This window comes from Leptosomus discolor, chromosome 6 (assembly GCF_034619465.1).
Source record: "Leptosomus discolor isolate bLepDis1 chromosome 6, bLepDis1.hap2, whole genome shotgun sequence".
NCBI lineage: Eukaryota > Metazoa > Chordata > Aves > Leptosomiformes > Leptosomidae > Leptosomus > Leptosomus discolor.
Genome location: NC_141396.1, coordinates 16,383,595 through 16,399,364, shown reverse-complemented (window position 1 = coordinate 16,399,364; position 15,770 = coordinate 16,383,595). Strand labels below are relative to the sequence as shown.

General features: G+C 63.3%; 1 protein-coding gene across 1 annotated transcript; it reads left to right on the top strand.

Moving 5' to 3' along the window:
• The first annotated feature begins 1,133 nt into the window (after window positions 1-1,133).
• On the top strand, window positions 1,134-14,759 carry CRTAC1 (cartilage acidic protein 1). The gene is made up of 16 exons (XM_086466859.1): window positions 1,134-1,184; window positions 4,969-5,165; window positions 6,437-6,633; window positions 7,573-7,703; window positions 8,361-8,517; window positions 9,121-9,255; window positions 9,545-9,690; window positions 9,881-10,017; window positions 10,664-10,746; window positions 11,249-11,349; window positions 11,433-11,601; window positions 11,953-12,098; window positions 12,230-12,272; window positions 12,748-12,891; window positions 14,112-14,237; window positions 14,632-14,759. Exons 1-16 carry the CDS (start codon window positions 1,134-1,136, stop codon window positions 14,757-14,759), a joined length of 2,091 nt encoding a protein of 696 aa, XP_086322985.1.
• The last annotated feature ends 1,011 nt before the right edge of the window (window positions 14,760-15,770 follow it).

Genomic DNA, 15,770 nt, shown 5'->3' with positions numbered 1-15,770 from the left:
GGTCATCGGAAATGAAATCAAGGGGTACTTGATGGCCATGTGGAAACACCTTTGTGGGAGACAATCACTGGGACTGGAGAGCTCTCAAATCCAGTGGGGAGAGAAGAACCAGGAGCAACAGGCAGAAGCTGTAGCCTGACACGTTCAACTGAGAAATAAGGGGTTTAGCAGGGCAGGTGATTAGCCACTCGAAACAGCCTGAACGGCATGGGCTCCTGCAGTTCCTGATGTCTGCCCGCATTTTCTGGTTCTCCTGCTGTCTCTTCTGGTGGCCACAGCCCCAGGCTCCATGCCGGGGCACCTGCAAATGTGCTCCACTGGGGAGACCTGGTAGCTTTGTGCCCTGGCAGTGCTGTCCCAGTACCTGCCACAGCTGCTTTCTGCATGTGAAGACACACGGATTGCTCTGTGCTCAGTCCCGCAGCAGCCACACAGGAGAAAGACATGTCAGGGAAGGCAGGCTTGAGGGCTAAGTGCGATCCTGCCTTGGGCATCCACTGGCTGCAAGATTTTGGGCAAGTCAGTGCCTTATGCGGCCTGAGACAGGGCCTTTCTGGCAGTTCGGACTGTCTGCCAAGACACAGGCCAGTCCCGGGGTCCCTGCAGGGGGAGGTGGGTGACCCGCAGGGTGATGGCACAGGGAGGGTGCTGAGCCCTCGGGGTGCAGCTGGGTGTTGCCCTACGGGGACTTTCCAGCTCCGCTCCCTTTCCCCCTCTCGTGCCCGCAGTCGCACCGCTCTGTGGGTCAAACCCCCACCGCTCCCCCGCTCGGGAAGCGACGCCCCGCTCATCCCGGAGCCCCCCCCCCCCCCCCTTCCAGCCCCAGCAGTCTCAGTCCCCGGGGCGATGCTCCCCGGCGGGTGTCCCGTCCCTCCCCCCCCCCCCCCCCCCCCGCCCCCGCAGCATCCCGGCCGGAGCTGCCGCTGCGATGGGGACGGTAAATCAGCGCGGCGCAGCCCCACCTCCGCGCTCTCCATTGGCAGCGGCGCCCCTCACCCCGCTCATTGGCGCTGCCGCCGCCGCCCGGCCCTACATAAGGCGCCGCTCGGCCGGACCGGCCCCGTCGGAAGCCGGGGAGCGGCGGAGCCGGAGCCGGGCGGTGCGGGGCGGTGCGGTGCGCCGGGCGCTGCGGGATGCGCTCCCCCTTCCGCCGCCGCGGGGGCACCGGGCAGCCCCCTTGGCCCGTGAGTAGGGGATGGTTTGCTGCTCCGTGAAGTTTCCCGCGGACTCCAGGGAGGGGTGGGGAGGGTGGTGGCTTACAACTCCGGCACGGTCACCGGCCCGGAGAGAAGTTGGTGGCGGGTGGAGCGGGACCGCGGGCATGGAGGCTGCCCCCGCAGCGCGGAGGGGATGCGGGGTGGCAAGGAGGAAGGAACGGGGTTGAAGGATGGGATGGGGACGGGGATGAAAAGGTGATGGGCCGGGAAGGACTGGGCTCAGGAGGATGGAGCAGTGATGGGCTGGGACTGGGGGAGCACTGGTGGGGGCATTAGGGTGGTGAGAAACAAGAGACAGCTCCTCTTTCTAGGGCCACTTGTGCTTGGTCGTGGCTGAGCCCATGGAGGGTCTGGGGGCTACAGGGAGATGGGTCCAGCTGTGCAACTGCCTGTGTGGGAAGGGGCTGTCTGTGTGCTGGTGAGTCTGAGCCCCCCAAGGACCTGGTGTCCCTTTGGGCTGAGCTCAGAGGCTAAGGTGACTGCTCGTCTCCACACTGCATTAGCTGCTGCTGGCCAAGCCCCAGCATGCCAGGTCCAGCACTGAGGAGTCCTGCATGGGAGGGGACAGGACAGGTGGCAGCTGGGGGCTTTGGGCCTGTCAGAAGCGTCCAGGGTGGGATGAATGCACAGGCCGGGGTCTGCAAGAGGGGTGTGGGAGGGAGCAGCACTGAACCTATGGCAGCAGCGAGCAGCTGGGTCAGTGGGACCAGGGTTCACGGGCTTTGGCTGAAGCAGAAGCCCTGCAGGGGCTGGGCTGCTTGGGCCTGAGGTGCTGTGGAGGGGACAGTGCTGGCATCCCTGGGTCAGCAGGAAAGGGGCTCCTGGGTCTGCGGGACATCTCCTGTCTCTCCTCTGCCCTGGCGGGTACAGCTGTGGCAGCCTGGGAATGACAAGAATGGGAATATGATGTTACTGGGGCACACACAGCATGATGTCGTGGGGTGCTGTGTTGTCACAGCTCTGGGGTGCCTTTGGGGTGTGATGAGGCCCCTACTGCATGATGTCGTACAATGTCGTAGCGGTGTTGGAGGTGACTGCGGCCCGGGATGGGATGTCACTGCAGTGGTGGAGCATGACATCACTGGGGTGCGTGGTGTGGTGGGCAGCAATGTCATGGTGGCATGCAGGATGAGGTGGTTGCACAGAGACCCAGCTCCTACACTCCCCATGATGTGGGCCAAGCACTAGGGATGTGCATGTGGGTACATGAGGAACCCTGGGGACAGCATCTCCCCACCTGTGGTGAGGGGTCTGGGGCACAACCCTCTGCCTGCCCCACAGCTCCCTTCCGAACCCCGTCCCACCCTCCCCGCAGGGCATTGCCAGCCACAGACATGTGTGGGGACAGAGGAGCTTGCAGGCTGCATCCCTGCCATGGGACCAGCACCCTGTCCCTGTGCTGCATGGCTGCACCCAGCGTTGGTGCCTGCGGCACACCCTGCCTTGCTCCCATCCTTCCGCTGCCTCTACCCCTGCCTGGAACCTTGGCTTTGTGTCACCAGGCTTAGCCATGCTGAGCAGGCACCGTGGGGTGACCGCAGCTCCTGGGGTGACCTTGCCACCAGATGCCACAACACAAAGCCAGGATATGGCTCTGCTGGGACAAGACAGGCTGAGCTCTGTGCTGTGTACAAGGAGGACCCCATAGCCTCAAAGCTCAGGTGGAGCTTCATGCTGGGGCCTCGCTGCTATCAGCAGCATGCTGGGAACCAAGAGGCCTTTTCCCTCCACCACACAGAGCCTGAGCCTCCCTCCCTCCCCCTTCCAAAAATGGCCAGGCTCCTGGCTGTGCTTCCCTTCCCTGTGGCACCAAGCACCGGATCTGCTGGGAAAAGCCTTTTGTCTCCAATCAGGAACATTGTTTCCTCCTGGAAAGGCTCCATCCAGCCTGGAGGAATTTCGACTGCAGCTGGATGGGGGTGGAGGGGGACCTGGGGAACCGGCCAAGCTGTGGTGAGTGGGAGCTGGAGGCGGGGGCAGAGCAGGGAGAGCCCTGGCTGTGGTCTGGGGACAGCCACCCATCTCCTGGCTGTAGCCAGGGGTGAGAGGGCACTACCCTGCGTCAGCAGGGGGCTCGCATGGCAGCCCTCCACCAGTATGTCCGCATGTGGGTGGCTTTCCCCCATGCTTACTTTAATGAGCTCAGAGTGCGGCTGTGTCAAAGGCTCCCTCCCCTCACTGCCTGGCACTGCAAAGTGACACCCAGGGACTGTCCCATCCCTGCACAACCAAATGAACCCCTGTCCACATCATATGTGCCTTGCATGGGGCACATGTACCAGGGAAAGACCAAGGCTCCTGCCCCTGGAGAGCTGCTTCAGACAGGGTGATGGGCACAATGCCCCAAGTCTGGGTGGGCGGTGGAGAGAAGTGTCAGAGGGAGTCTGGCTTCACCTGGGTCTGTGGGGGGATGTGGGTCAGGCCAGGGAGGGAATGGGAGCAGTACAGAGTACAGCGTGATACGCACATCCACACATTCATCCTTGCAGCTGGGATTGGTGAAGGAAGGGGTGCAGTGGGACTCTGGGCAATGGAGCTCAAGATTTCCTTTGCAGCTGGAGGACAGCCCATTCCTGCCCAGCCAGGTGGGCCTGGAAGCTATGTGGCAGGGGAATCCTGGCTGGCAGGGTCCACAGTGTACAGCAAGGCCATTCACATCTGTCCCACTGCCAGTGCTGATGGGGGGGTGGTGTCCTGATCCTGGCTGGGGGAGCCAGCCTTGCCCGGGGGAATGGCACAGTCACATGGAGCACTGTCCTCCATGTTGGTGGCCGGGTATGCAAGCTATCCCTCCAGTCTTCGAGAGCGGGACAGACTGGTTTTTCTCCCAGCTGGAGCACTGGCATGTATGTTCACACCCATGGCCCAGGGATGCACAGCTCGCTGCTGGGCTTTTCCCTCTGGAGGTGATTGCCTGGCATGGGGTGAGGGCTGGCTGTCCTGAATGCCACCTTGCCCATCACCCATGCTACAGCCAGGTCAGAGCGAGCTCCAAAATCTCTGCAGCCTTGCCAGCAGTGCTGGCAGACACTGTCCTCCGCAGTCCAGGTTAATTGAGCCTCTCCTCCCAGTCTCCTGTTCTTCCAGCATCTCCTTCCCGCAGCCACATCCCTGTGCAGAAACCTTCCTTGGCCAGCCTGAGATGTGCTCATCCCACAGAGACCCTGGGTCGCACAGTGCCAGCAGGGTGGGGAACCTGAGGCATACACGAGTCATCTGGCAGACTATCCCCATGTTCTTCCCGTGGCCTTCCCCAGCTCTGGAAGACCAGCTGGACAGGGGACTAACTCCCCAGCCCAGTGACCGCCTGCTTCCTCTAGCCCTGCCAAGGGAGCAGTGATTGGCATCATGACTTGACAGGATCTTGAGTGCCAGTGGCTCCTCAGGGCAGGGCGAGCTGGGGCTGAGCCCAGCTTCGTCAGCACCCCACAGCCCTCCTGCTGCCTCTCCAGTCCCTCCCATGGGACAGCCTCCCAAGGTCCTGCTCCTGCTCAGTCTCAGCTCCCAGCTTGCTGGGGTACGGTCGTGTCCCAAGGAAGCCCTGAGGTGAGCTGCAGCTGGGAGGATCTGTGCATGGGGATGCTGGACCTCTGGCAGTGCCCAAGGGTCGAGGGACTGGCGGGGTGGCACAGGCTGGGGTGGGTGACAAGGGCCAGAAAGAGATAATCTCCCATGCAATGGGGGTGGGGATGTTTGAACATCATGGAGCAGGGTCTCCTCCTGGAGCTGATGGGCTGCAGGTCTCTCCCAGGTGCCCAGGATGCTGGTGCTGTGTCTGCTGTCCCTGGCCTGGCTCAGCGAGGGCTCACAGCGCAGTGAGCCCATGTTCTCAGCTGTCACCCACCGCCTCCTCCCACCCGACTATGACAGCAACCCCACGCAGCTCAACTACGGCGTGGCCGTCACCGACCTGGATGCTGATGGTGACTTCGAGATTGTGGTGGCAGGGTGAGTGGTGCACCCAGTGCCTTGGCAACAGTGGGACCTGGTGGCCCTGCAGGGCCAGGAGCTCCTCGCTCCTCCATGAGCATGTGGCTGGCTGGAGGGTTGTGCACAAGGGTGGTGGGGGTGGGGGTCTGCATGCATCCACTCACGTGTGCGTGCACCCACATGGGTGTTGATGCCAGCCGGGCACCTGCGTGGGGCCACGTGGGTGCTCCCATCCTGGCCCTGAGGCCAGGTCCCCCCTTTATGGGGTGGTGGCAGCTGCCCAGCGGCTGGGGTCCACCCCGCAGTGCAGAGCCAGCATGTCCCCAAGCAGGCTCAGCTCCGCTGACAGGACTCAGCGCTTTCCGGAGATTCGGTTAATTGGCTGGAGGTTTTTTATAGCCCTTTATTGGAGTGATGGCTCGGAAGGGCTGGCAGGAGCCGGGGAGGCAGGGAGCTGTGCACTGTGCTGAGTGTGGCTGGACACGGAGCAGCTGCTGCCAGCGGGTCCAGCCCCAGCCGGGGGCAGTGGGGACCACAGCATGGGCTCTGCGTGTGTGTGCTGGCATGGCAGTGAGCCACCGGTGCAGCGTCTCAGTGCACACACCACCGTGCTCACCCCCGAGGGAGGCTTGCACACACAGGTGTGCTCACTTGGAGGGGACCCCTCACCCCTGCAGAGCCCATCTCGGGGGGCTGCATGAGCCAGGGCACCACAGTGGCAGGCAGACTCGAGCCCTGCCACCGCCCCAAGCATCACCGTGGGGCATCAAACCATAGGCAGCACCGGGGACCCCCAGAGTGGCCCAGGTTGCCACTCCCAGCTGGGCTGAGCCAAGCAGCCAGCCGAGGTTTTGTAAGCAGCCATGCTGCCCGTTGTATAACTTGTTTACTGGTGCCCAGGGCAGGAGCGGGCAGGGAGCCTGTGGGGTGCAGCGTGCTGAGAGGATTTGCCTTGCATGCCAGTTTCCTTGCCCTGGGAAAGGGCTGCAAGCAGGGACCTGTCTCCATCCTGCCCCAGTGGCCACCCAGCCCCTGCACTGGCGTTGCCTCAGGGTACCCAGGCCAGGTAGACATGGGATGCCTGACATGTGCCCTCCCCATCAACAGCCGGGAGGCAGCCCTGTGTTTGGGTGCTGAGGACATCCCAGGTCCTTGGCCTCCGTGGACCACCAGGTCTCTGCTGTGCCTATCGTGGAGAAAACCTGGTCTCACACGCAGTGTCACTCCAGGGATGGGATGGGGGCTGTCCCCAAGTCTTGGGGAGCCATCACCCCTGCTCACACCCACAGGTACAATGGCCCCAACCTGGTGCTCAAGTATGACAAGGCACGAGGGCGGCTGGTGAACGTGGCAGAGGACGAGCAGGACTCCCCATACTACGCGCTGCGGGACCGGCAGGGCAATGCCATCGGCGTGACGGCCTGTGACATTGACGGGGATGGCCGTGAGGAGATCTACTTCCTCAACACCAACAACGCCTTCTCTGGTGAGCCCCGCTGGCGGCTGTGCCCCGAGAGCGGGGGGAGCTCCCGGCACGGCCGCCCGTGACCTTTGGTGTGTGAGGGATGTGTGCGAGCTGGAGTTAATTTCTCAGTTGAGTGGCTCCATTGATTGATGGCAGCGCGGGTGGGATGCCGAGCCCAGCCAGCCACCAAGTCAGCACTTCCAGCTGCCCACCGCCCTCCCGGCAGCACCCCGAGCAGAAAGGCAGCTTCCCCACCACCCCTGGGGCAGTTCTGCCACAGGGACCCTTTGCTGCAAATCCCAGCTGTGCCCTGCCCCTCCATGCTCCCCCATGCCATAGCTCCCCTGTGCCTGCTGGACCAAGCCAGGTCTAATCCTGCCCTGCCAGTGCTGGCCCCAGCTCTTGGGATGTCTGTTGTGAGGAGGAGACCGGTGTGCCCCAGCCCAGCACTGGGCATCTCCGGAGCTCAGTGGGTCGGTGCTTCAGCCCAGCTCTGCCCCATGTCCCTGTCCCACAACCCTGACCTCCAGGCAGCAGCTCTGTCTTCCTGACGCTCCTAATTACCCAGGCTGGCGGTGGCTGCCGGTACACCTCTCCCTAAATCAGGGTCTGCCATCAGCACTGTCATGGGCAGCGTGGCTCACTGCCTGTGCCTGGCACCGGATCGATTTTTTTTTTTTTTTTTTTTTTACCTTCCTGGGGATGATCTACAGGGCTGCGCCCCATTAGGACACATTTTACCTTAATGAGTTGATTCTTCCATGTGTCTCCTGGCGGCCCTTAAGGGTCATAGGGGCTCTTGCAGCGGCAGCCTGGCCCTGTGGCCCTGCTGGGGACAAAGCAGAGGTTTGGGATGCTCTGGGAAAAGGGTACCTCTCCCACAGCCTCCCCTTGCTGCAGGGTACCCTCCTCAGGAAGAGGCGGGATGCTGCAGCCCCTTGACCTGTTCCTCCCTGCCAGGCATGGCCACCTACACAGACAAACTCTTCAAGCTCCGCAATGGGCGCTGGGAGGACCTCCTGAGCGATGAGGTGAACCGGGATGTGGCCAGCCGCTTCGCCGGGCGCTCCGTCGCCTGTGTGGACAGGACGGTGAGCAGGCAGGGCTTGGTGGGCAGTGGGCATCTCTACTCCCTGTCCACCCCCTGTGCCCCTCCAGCCCTCCCCTGCAGGGTCCCAGGGGACTTCTCCCCTTTTCTGGGCACCAGCCCCACCCCACTCCCCACTGGGGCTGGGGGTGCCTCCCAGCAGCCCATGACTGTCAGGGCTGGCAGCCCCCCCAGCCATGGGGACTGTGGGCACCTGTCCACACAGTTGCTGCCAGCTGATAAACGTGCCTGTCAAGGTGATTCATGTTCCTGTCACCTGCTCTTTCTTCTTCCCCCTCCTCCAGCGGTTTGTTTCCAAATGATTATCACTAAATCAGGGTCCAGCTGCTGCACAGGACAAGGCGGGTGGTGGGGATGGAGGGGATCTGGCACACTGGGAATGCTGGGGCGGGGGCGACAGGGTGCTCTGTGCCGGCACCATGAGCCTGGGGACCACAGAGCTCCTGGAGGCAATGGGGCACATCCCCACTCCTGGGATGCTTTTCACCATGGGGCTTTGCAGAGCTCTTGCTCAGCACGTGGTAGCAGTGCCTGGTCCTGTGGAGCCATGAGAGCATCCAGCCCCACGGCAGGGATCCTGTGGTCCCCGTGGAGATGGGTTTTGGGCGGGTGGGTGCTGAGGAGGTGCTGCCGGCTGCAGGGCTCCGGCAGGTACTCCATCTACATCGCCAACTACGCCAGCGGCAACGTGGGTCCCCATGCCCTGATCGAGATGGACGTGGCTGCCAGTGACCCTGCCCGTGGCGTTGTGGTGCTGGTGGATGTGGCCGCCCAGGCTGGGGTCAGCAAGTACACAGGTACCTGGCTGCTACCGTCCCGTGGTGGGGACAGGGCACTGCTGGGCACAGCGAGCGTGGGACCCCGCTGCGGGCAGGGCAGTGCGGTCAGTGGCCCACGCTACGCGTTAGGCTGCCTGACTGCCCCATCTAGTGGCAACCCCACGGCCCGTGGAAGGGACCAGGGCCACGGGATGCCCACCTGGCAGGACCCCCATGCCCACCATCACCTGGGCTGATCCCTCCAGAGCCCGCAACCTCTGCAGGGCAGGCAGCGTGGCCTGGAGACGCGGGCGCATGAGCAGGGCAGCGGAGAGCGTGACAGCCTGCGCCCCATGCTGCCCCACCACCGCGGGGACCACTGCTGTGCCCCTTCTCCCCAGCGGTAAATTGTCACTAATTAGGAGTGTTGTCACCATGGTGATGGCAGTGATTAGGGTTGGGAGTGACACAAGCAGCTGCCAGGCCCAATTATCTCCTGACGAGAGGGATTGAAGGCGGGGAGGTGGGCAAGGAGGGAACAACGGGAGTCCTGAAAGCACAGGGTGGGCAGCACTGGGGGGGCATGAACTCCTCTGGGGCAGGGCGCCAGCTGTCTCCTCACCCCCAGGCTGCTGTCCCCAGGGGGCCGTGGGGTGGCCGTGGGCCCCATCCTGAGCGACAGCGCCTCTGACATATTCTGCGGTAACGAGAACAGCCCCAATTTCCTCTTCCACAACTGGGGGGACGGGACGTACCGGGATGTGGCGGCTGCTGTGGGTAAGTAGGAAGATCTGGGGGGAGCACCCAGGTGTTGGGGATTGCAGGGCAGGGCTGGCTCTGCCTGTTTCTGCCTGGATGGGCTGGTTGAGTGCAAGGTGGGGGGACAGCCTTGGGTACCCAGAGCCCCACTGACCACTGGGGGTGGCTGAGGCACACGAGAACACCACCAGCGCAGGGATGCAGCCCTGCGTGGGGACAACCCAGCTGGGGACCATGGGGCACATCTGGGGGAGACAAAGGCAGGGAGGTGGTCCTGTTTCCCCCCCATCCCCTTGCGGCTCCCCAGGGTTGGATGACCCCTACCAGCATGGACGTGGCGTGGCACTGGCTGACTTCAACCGCGATGGCCGGGTGGACATTGTCTACGGCAACTGGAACGGGCCGCATCGCCTCTACCTGCAGAGTGGGGCCCCCGGGCGCGTCCGATTCCGGGTGAGGGCTGAGGCTGGGACACACCCCCCACTGTGAGCTTTGCCACTGAGCCTCCTTGGCCAGAGGGCTGGCTTCACTCTGATTTGGCTTTGAGTCCCAGTTCCCAGCAAGAAGGAGACCCAAAGTGCCAAAGCGGGACTTGGTGTCCTGCTCCCCATACCCATTGTCACCCCATTCCCACCCCTCGCAGGACATCGCCACCCCCAAATTCTCCATGCCATCCCCTGTCCGCACCGTCATTGCAGCTGACTTCGACAACGACCAGGAGCTGGAGGTTTTCTTCAACAACATCGCCTACCGTGGCTCCTCTGCCAACCGCCTATTCCGGTAGGTGTCGGGCGGGTACTGGGAGGCTGGGGCAGCCTGTACCCCGCTCTGGGGGGCTGAGCCATCCTCATGGCACAGGAAGGCTCACAGGGCTCCTCTCCAGCAGTGCCACCGCTTGGGCTCAGCTAATAAAAGGGACCGTGACTGAACCCTTCCCAGTGTCATTACCAGCTGCTGCAATCGTGCCTGCAGCAGCCCCCGGGGTCCCCGGCACCGCTGATTAGCAGCCGCATGGAAGCTTGTTCATGGCTCCTGTTAATTGCGGGGGGGTCAATTCCTCATTACCGTTGTGTGGCACCTCCTCACCTGGCATGTGGGGCAATGGGAGCTGATTGTTCACTGAGTGCCAGCACGCATGGGTGGGTGGAGAGCAGTGGTGTAGGGTCTCCGGTCCCAGAGGGATGCAGCACTGTTTGGAGGTGGTGTTGTTGCTCTGTAGTTCAGACCTACGAGAGCTAGACTCCCCTGACATCCCTGTATGGAGTGGGGACATGAGGTGCTAACAGGCAGGGGTCACCCATCTGCCCTGCCTAGCCACCGGGGCTGTCCCCGTTCTACCACGCTGCTGTGGGAGGGGACAGGCTCTTCCCGGAAAAGTGCTGGGGACCGCAGGGACTGGCACTAATGCCCTGTCTGCACTTGGCAGGCTTATCCGCAGGGAGCACTCGGACCCCATTGTGGAAGAGCTGAATCCGGGGGATGCGCTGGAGCCCGAGGGACGGGGCACAGGTGGGTCCCCCTCAGCCCTGGCAGTAGGGGCCCACGCCAGGGGTGTGCCACAGCACCGCCTGGCACCCTCTATGCCTGGGGATGCCACATGCCTGGCTGAGTCACCTGCCTGGTCCCCACCAGCATCCTGGATCAGCCCCGTGCTTTCTCCCTGCACCCATACCCAGCTAAGAGTGCCATCTCTGGTTGTCCCTCAGTGCTTTGCTCTTGTGGGATTCCTCCCCGGGTCCCTGCTGTTCAAAGCCAACTTCTGCATTTGGGAGGGGGCTAGGCAGCCTCCTGTGTCCCACAGCCCCCCAGGGACTGCCTGTCCCCTCCACTGCCCAAGGAGCTGACGCACCTGACTGCAGGGTGCCACCCATACAGGGACCCTTACCCCTGCACTCGGGGTCACCCCATCTTCCCTATTGCCCCTGGATTGCCAGGAGTGCTGCTGCTGCCTGTGGGAGCCCAGGGACATGTGGGGATGGGCTCCAAGCATGACGTGATCCTGTCCTTGCAGGGGGTGCAGTGACAGATTTTGATAGTGATGGGATGCTGGACCTCATTCTGTCCCATGGTGAGTCCATGGCACAGCCGATCTCCATCTTCAAGGGCACCCAGGTGGGTCAAGCAGGGGGTCCTTGTGTTGTCCCAGCCCTTCTGACCCTCCTTGCTTAGCCTCCCTCCTCCCTTCTCCCTTGCAGGGTACCAGCAACAACTGGCTGCGCATCATCCCCCGCACCCGCTTTGGGGCCTTTGCACGGGGGGCCAAAGTGGTGCTGTTCACGCGGCGCAGTGGGGCCCACCTGCGCATCATTGATGGCGGATCGGGGTACCTCTGCGAGATGGAGCCCGTGGCGCACTTTGGACTGGGTGAGCTGAGGGGATGAAAGGGGCTGCCTCACCCTCAGCCTTCCCCAGCAACCCCCTGGGCAGGGGCCACCTCTGCTGCCCCGGTGGCCTTGCAGCATAGTGGTCATCCATGCCAATCGCTCTGGGCATGGTGGGCTCCAGGGAAGGCTGTGGGCAGGGTGCCCAGCCGCTGCGGCTGTGCTGCAAGGGGCAACTGCCCCCTTCCCCACCCTCTGCCTGCTGCTTTGCCCTGGCACCAGGGCTTTTGCTGCAAGGGGAGGCTTTGCCCCTGCATCCCTACCACCCCCCTGGCCTCCTTTCAGCCCCTGCCCACCCCGGAGACCCCCCCTCTGATGGGCTGCCCGCCCACAGGGCATGATGAAGCCAGCAGTCTGGAGGTGACCTGGCCGGATGGCCGTGTCGTGGCACGAGCCGTGGCCAGCAGTGAGACCAACTCTGTCCTGGAGGTCCCCTACCCCCTGGACATGGAGGACCCACTCATCCATGGACCTCTGGAGGTGAGGGCCAGGTGTGGGTGCAGAGTGGGAGGCTTTGGGAGCAGGAATCAGGGGTTGGGCTCTGCTGGCTTGTTTGCTGCCAGGGCTGATTCCTCCCCATCCCAGCGCTCTCTGCTTCTCCCCAAATGCAGTGTGGGCAGGGATTCTCCCAGCACGAGAATGGACGCTGTGTAGGTGAGTGGCTGCTGGGGGCACAGGCATGCCTGCACCTGGGATGCTGTAGCATGGCCCTGTGGGGACCACGAGGGCAGCACCCTGCTACAGGGAGCTGGGCACGCAGGCAGGGCTGATGCATGGCTCAGTGTGGGGTACGGCTGCCTGCCCAGCACGTGGCCTGGGAATGGGGGCAGCAGCATGGCTCTTGGGGGAGACTGTGGTGTCACGGGGAGGGGGGAGAGCACTGTGCCAGGGGCAGGAGGCGCCTGGTATGCAGCAGGCATTGTGCTAAAGCCACAAGCAATGGAGGGGCAGCAGGTTTGAGGCAGGGTGGCCATGGCCATGCCGTGAGCCTCCTGGGCAAAGGCGTGGCTTGTGCATGGCCACCTCTGAGAGGGTCAGCCAGCATGCACAGGCACAACTGGAGGGGCCGTGGCCAGCAGCCCCAAGCTCCCAGCCCAGCCATCTCACAGAGAGACCCCTCTGCTTGCAGATATGGACGAGTGCACTGAGTTCCCCTTTGTCTGCCCCCGGGACAAGCCCGTCTGCATCAACACCTACGGCGGGTACCGCTGCCGCAGCAACAAGCGCTGCAGCCGGGGCTTTGAGCCCAATGAGGACGGCACAGCTTGCGTGGGTGAGTGATGGCTGGAATGCCCTGACCCCATGCCACTGCAGCCTGGCCAAGCCAGTGGTCAGCAGCCCCAAAGCACCACCTTGGGATGCTTTTGCACCCCTGCAAAAGGCCTGGCTGCATCCAGCAACCTGCTGGGTGGCCGCCCAGCCACTTCCACCTTGGCTCTGTAGCTGTTTGTCCTGCACCTCCCGCTGAGCTGCTACTGACTCCCCTTCTCTTTCTCTCTCTTTTTCTCTCTTGCTCCTTCTCTCCTTCTCTGTGCAGCTCAAGTGGCCTTTTTTGGGGGATACCCCTCCACTGGGAGCTGGCCCGGGCCCCCTCACAGTGCCCTTCTCCCTCTAGTCCTCGGACTCTGCCTTTGCCTCTATGCACTTTAACCCCTGCCCGTAACACGCCAGAGCAGCCTTGGCAGAAGGACCGGCCGGCCTCTGCCTGCCTCTCTTTTTCTCTCTCTCTCTTTCTCTCCATGTCAAACCTCCCTGGAAGTGCTGGCTGTGCCCTACCAGGGTGGCCCGCAGTGGCACGGGCATGGAGCCTGGCTGCCCCTTGCACCGTGTCTGGGAAAGCAGCATCCCTTCACCGGCACCTCCCCACCCCAGCGCTGCTCCTGCCACGCTGGCACCTCCTGGGTGGTCGCTTGCTCCGTCGCCTCGATACCGTATCATGTGCCTGCTGGTTTGGCCTGCGACGTGTGTGCTTCGCCTGCCCCCTCCTCAGTGACAGGGACCCCCCTCCCTAGCCCTGGCAGAGGAGGGTCCCCCCAGCCCTGCAGGGGAAGGACCCTCCTGGTCTGTTTTTTAACGTATTGACCCCACTGTTTGGAGTCGGACCCTGCTCAGTCTTCCAGCCCCTCTCCCAGAGAAACCCCCCCCAATAAACTATATCCTGTCTATTAGCCCAGCCTGCTGAGCTGTGCAGGGCAGGGCTGTGCCCATGTTTCTGCCCCCCCTGCTCTGGGGCTTCATGGGGAGGGGGTTCAGGGGTAAGGAGCACCCCCAGAATCCCACAGCTCTCCCTAGGAGCTAGCTTGACCGTGCACAGTAGCCCTGGGCAGCTCTGCCCCTGCCCATCCCTGCTCCCAGTCCTGGGAGCACAGCTAGATGTGCAGCACTGGTGGGGCTGGGGTACAGCAGGGAGTCCTGCCTGCACCCCAACAACAGGGCCAGGCTGCCTTCCCCCTGCGTGCTGTAACCCTGTGCCGCTCTCTTCCCCATGACCAGACATCGACGAGTGTGCCCAGGGCTTGCACAACTGCAGCCAGATCTGCACCAACACCCCTGGGGCACATGCCTGCCACTGCCACCCGGGCTTCCGTCCCCTTGATCCCGCTGCCAGCCAGTGCCTGGGTGAGTACCTGCAGGCAGCGGGGCTGGCAGCCCGCAATGCCCACCTACCTGCCTCTGCCAGGTGCAGCTGTGCTCCCCTGGGAGCAGGGATGCTGGTTCCTGGGGTGCCCTGTTGTGCTCACAGTCCTGGTCCAGGCCAACCCAAAATGTGGGGGGTGGGATGGACAGACTATGGCTGTGCAGGAATTGATGGAGTGAGGAGGCATCTACTACCCAGCAGCCTTGGGGACAAGTAGCAACAAGACCACAGGCTGCACGGCTGCAGGCTTTGGAGATGCCTTCGTGTCCCAGCTTCACCCAGCCCCAGAGCTGCCTCTCCCATGTCTCCTGCATCCCCTGCCAGACGACCCCTGTACCCTTGGTGCAGCCCTGACCCTCTCCCCTTCTCTTCCAGACATAGATGAGTGCAAATCACAGCCTGGCCCCTGTGACCATATCTGCCACAACAGCTATGGCTCCTTCCACTGCCACTGCCGCCATGGCTTCTCCTTGGGTGCGGGTGGGCGCTGCCAGCGCAACTAGCCTGCCCCAGCACAGCCCTGTGCCCCCTGCATGCCCCCAGCCCCGTGCTGGTTACACCCAGTGCCAACTGAATAAACCCATTCCTGCAACAGTTTCCCTGTGGGTCCCTGTCATGGGGGCCACGTGATGGCTACTGTCCCCATCCCATCCCCCCATGGGCTGCCCCAACCCCCCTCATCTCCCCCACACTCACCTCCTTGTGGGGCTCTGGGCACCCCCATGTTCTCGGGAATGCTCTGTGTCCCCCAGCATCGCCCTGCTCCCCCCTTCAATACAAGACACAGGGCAGGCAGTGGGGGATGAAGCACGGGGTTTATTGAGGAAGGTCTCCATGCAGGGGGGCCCCAGCGGGAACGGTGGGGCAAGGGCCACCCTGCACCCACACCATGACTGAGCCAAAGGGAGTCCTGCAGGGCAGGGTCCTCCCTCCAGGACCCTGGGAGAGCGATGCTGGCTTGGTTCAGCCCTGAACCCCGGCAGGGACTCTTCTCCTCGGGGTGCTGGATGTCACAGGGACCCTCCTATTTCCCCTCCATCTGACCCTGGCCCATGAACCTCCACACCTTGCAGCTGGGCCCAGGTGCCCCTCGGGGTCCCCACCACAAGTCAGGCTGAGAACTGGGGTGCTGGCAGCAGATGCATGCAGGACATGTGGGCAGGGGAAGGCCCATCAGGAGAGGAAGGGGCCTGGTGGAGCTGCTCCACCGGGCATCCTCCTTGCCTTGGGGCAGGGAACTGGGGCAGAGCAGGCAGGGGGGGTGCCTGGAGCCAGGTGTGGGCAGGCTCTACTGGAACTGGGGCAGGGAGCCTGGCTCACACATGCCACAGTTCAGCCTCCACTGTGCTGAGCCATGCATGAGCCCGGGGCATGTGGCACAAGGGCAGGAGCCTGCCCAGCACTCTACCTTTCTGCTCTGGGCATGAGGCTTGGGGCTGGGGAGCTTTATGGGTCTGGCTGGGGATGGCACTGGCTCAGGCAAGGAGCAGAAGCAAGTGCCCCGTGTCGTGAGC

What these genes read in the sequence shown, in the direction of transcription:
- CRTAC1 (XM_086466859.1), top strand. Translation starts at nt 1,134, where the DNA reads ATGCGCTCCCCCTTCCGCCGCCGCGGGGGCACCGGGCAGCCCCCTTGG. An exon ending in GCCCGAGGGACGGGGCACAG is followed by an intron (nt 10,747 to 11,248) that starts GTGGGTCCCCCT and finishes CTGTCCTTGCAG; the next exon opens with GGGGTGCAGTGACAGATTTT. An exon ending in TCATCCATGGACCTCTGGAG is followed by an intron (nt 12,099 to 12,229) that starts GTGAGGGCCAGG and finishes CCCCAAATGCAG; the next exon opens with TGTGGGCAGGGATTCTCCCA.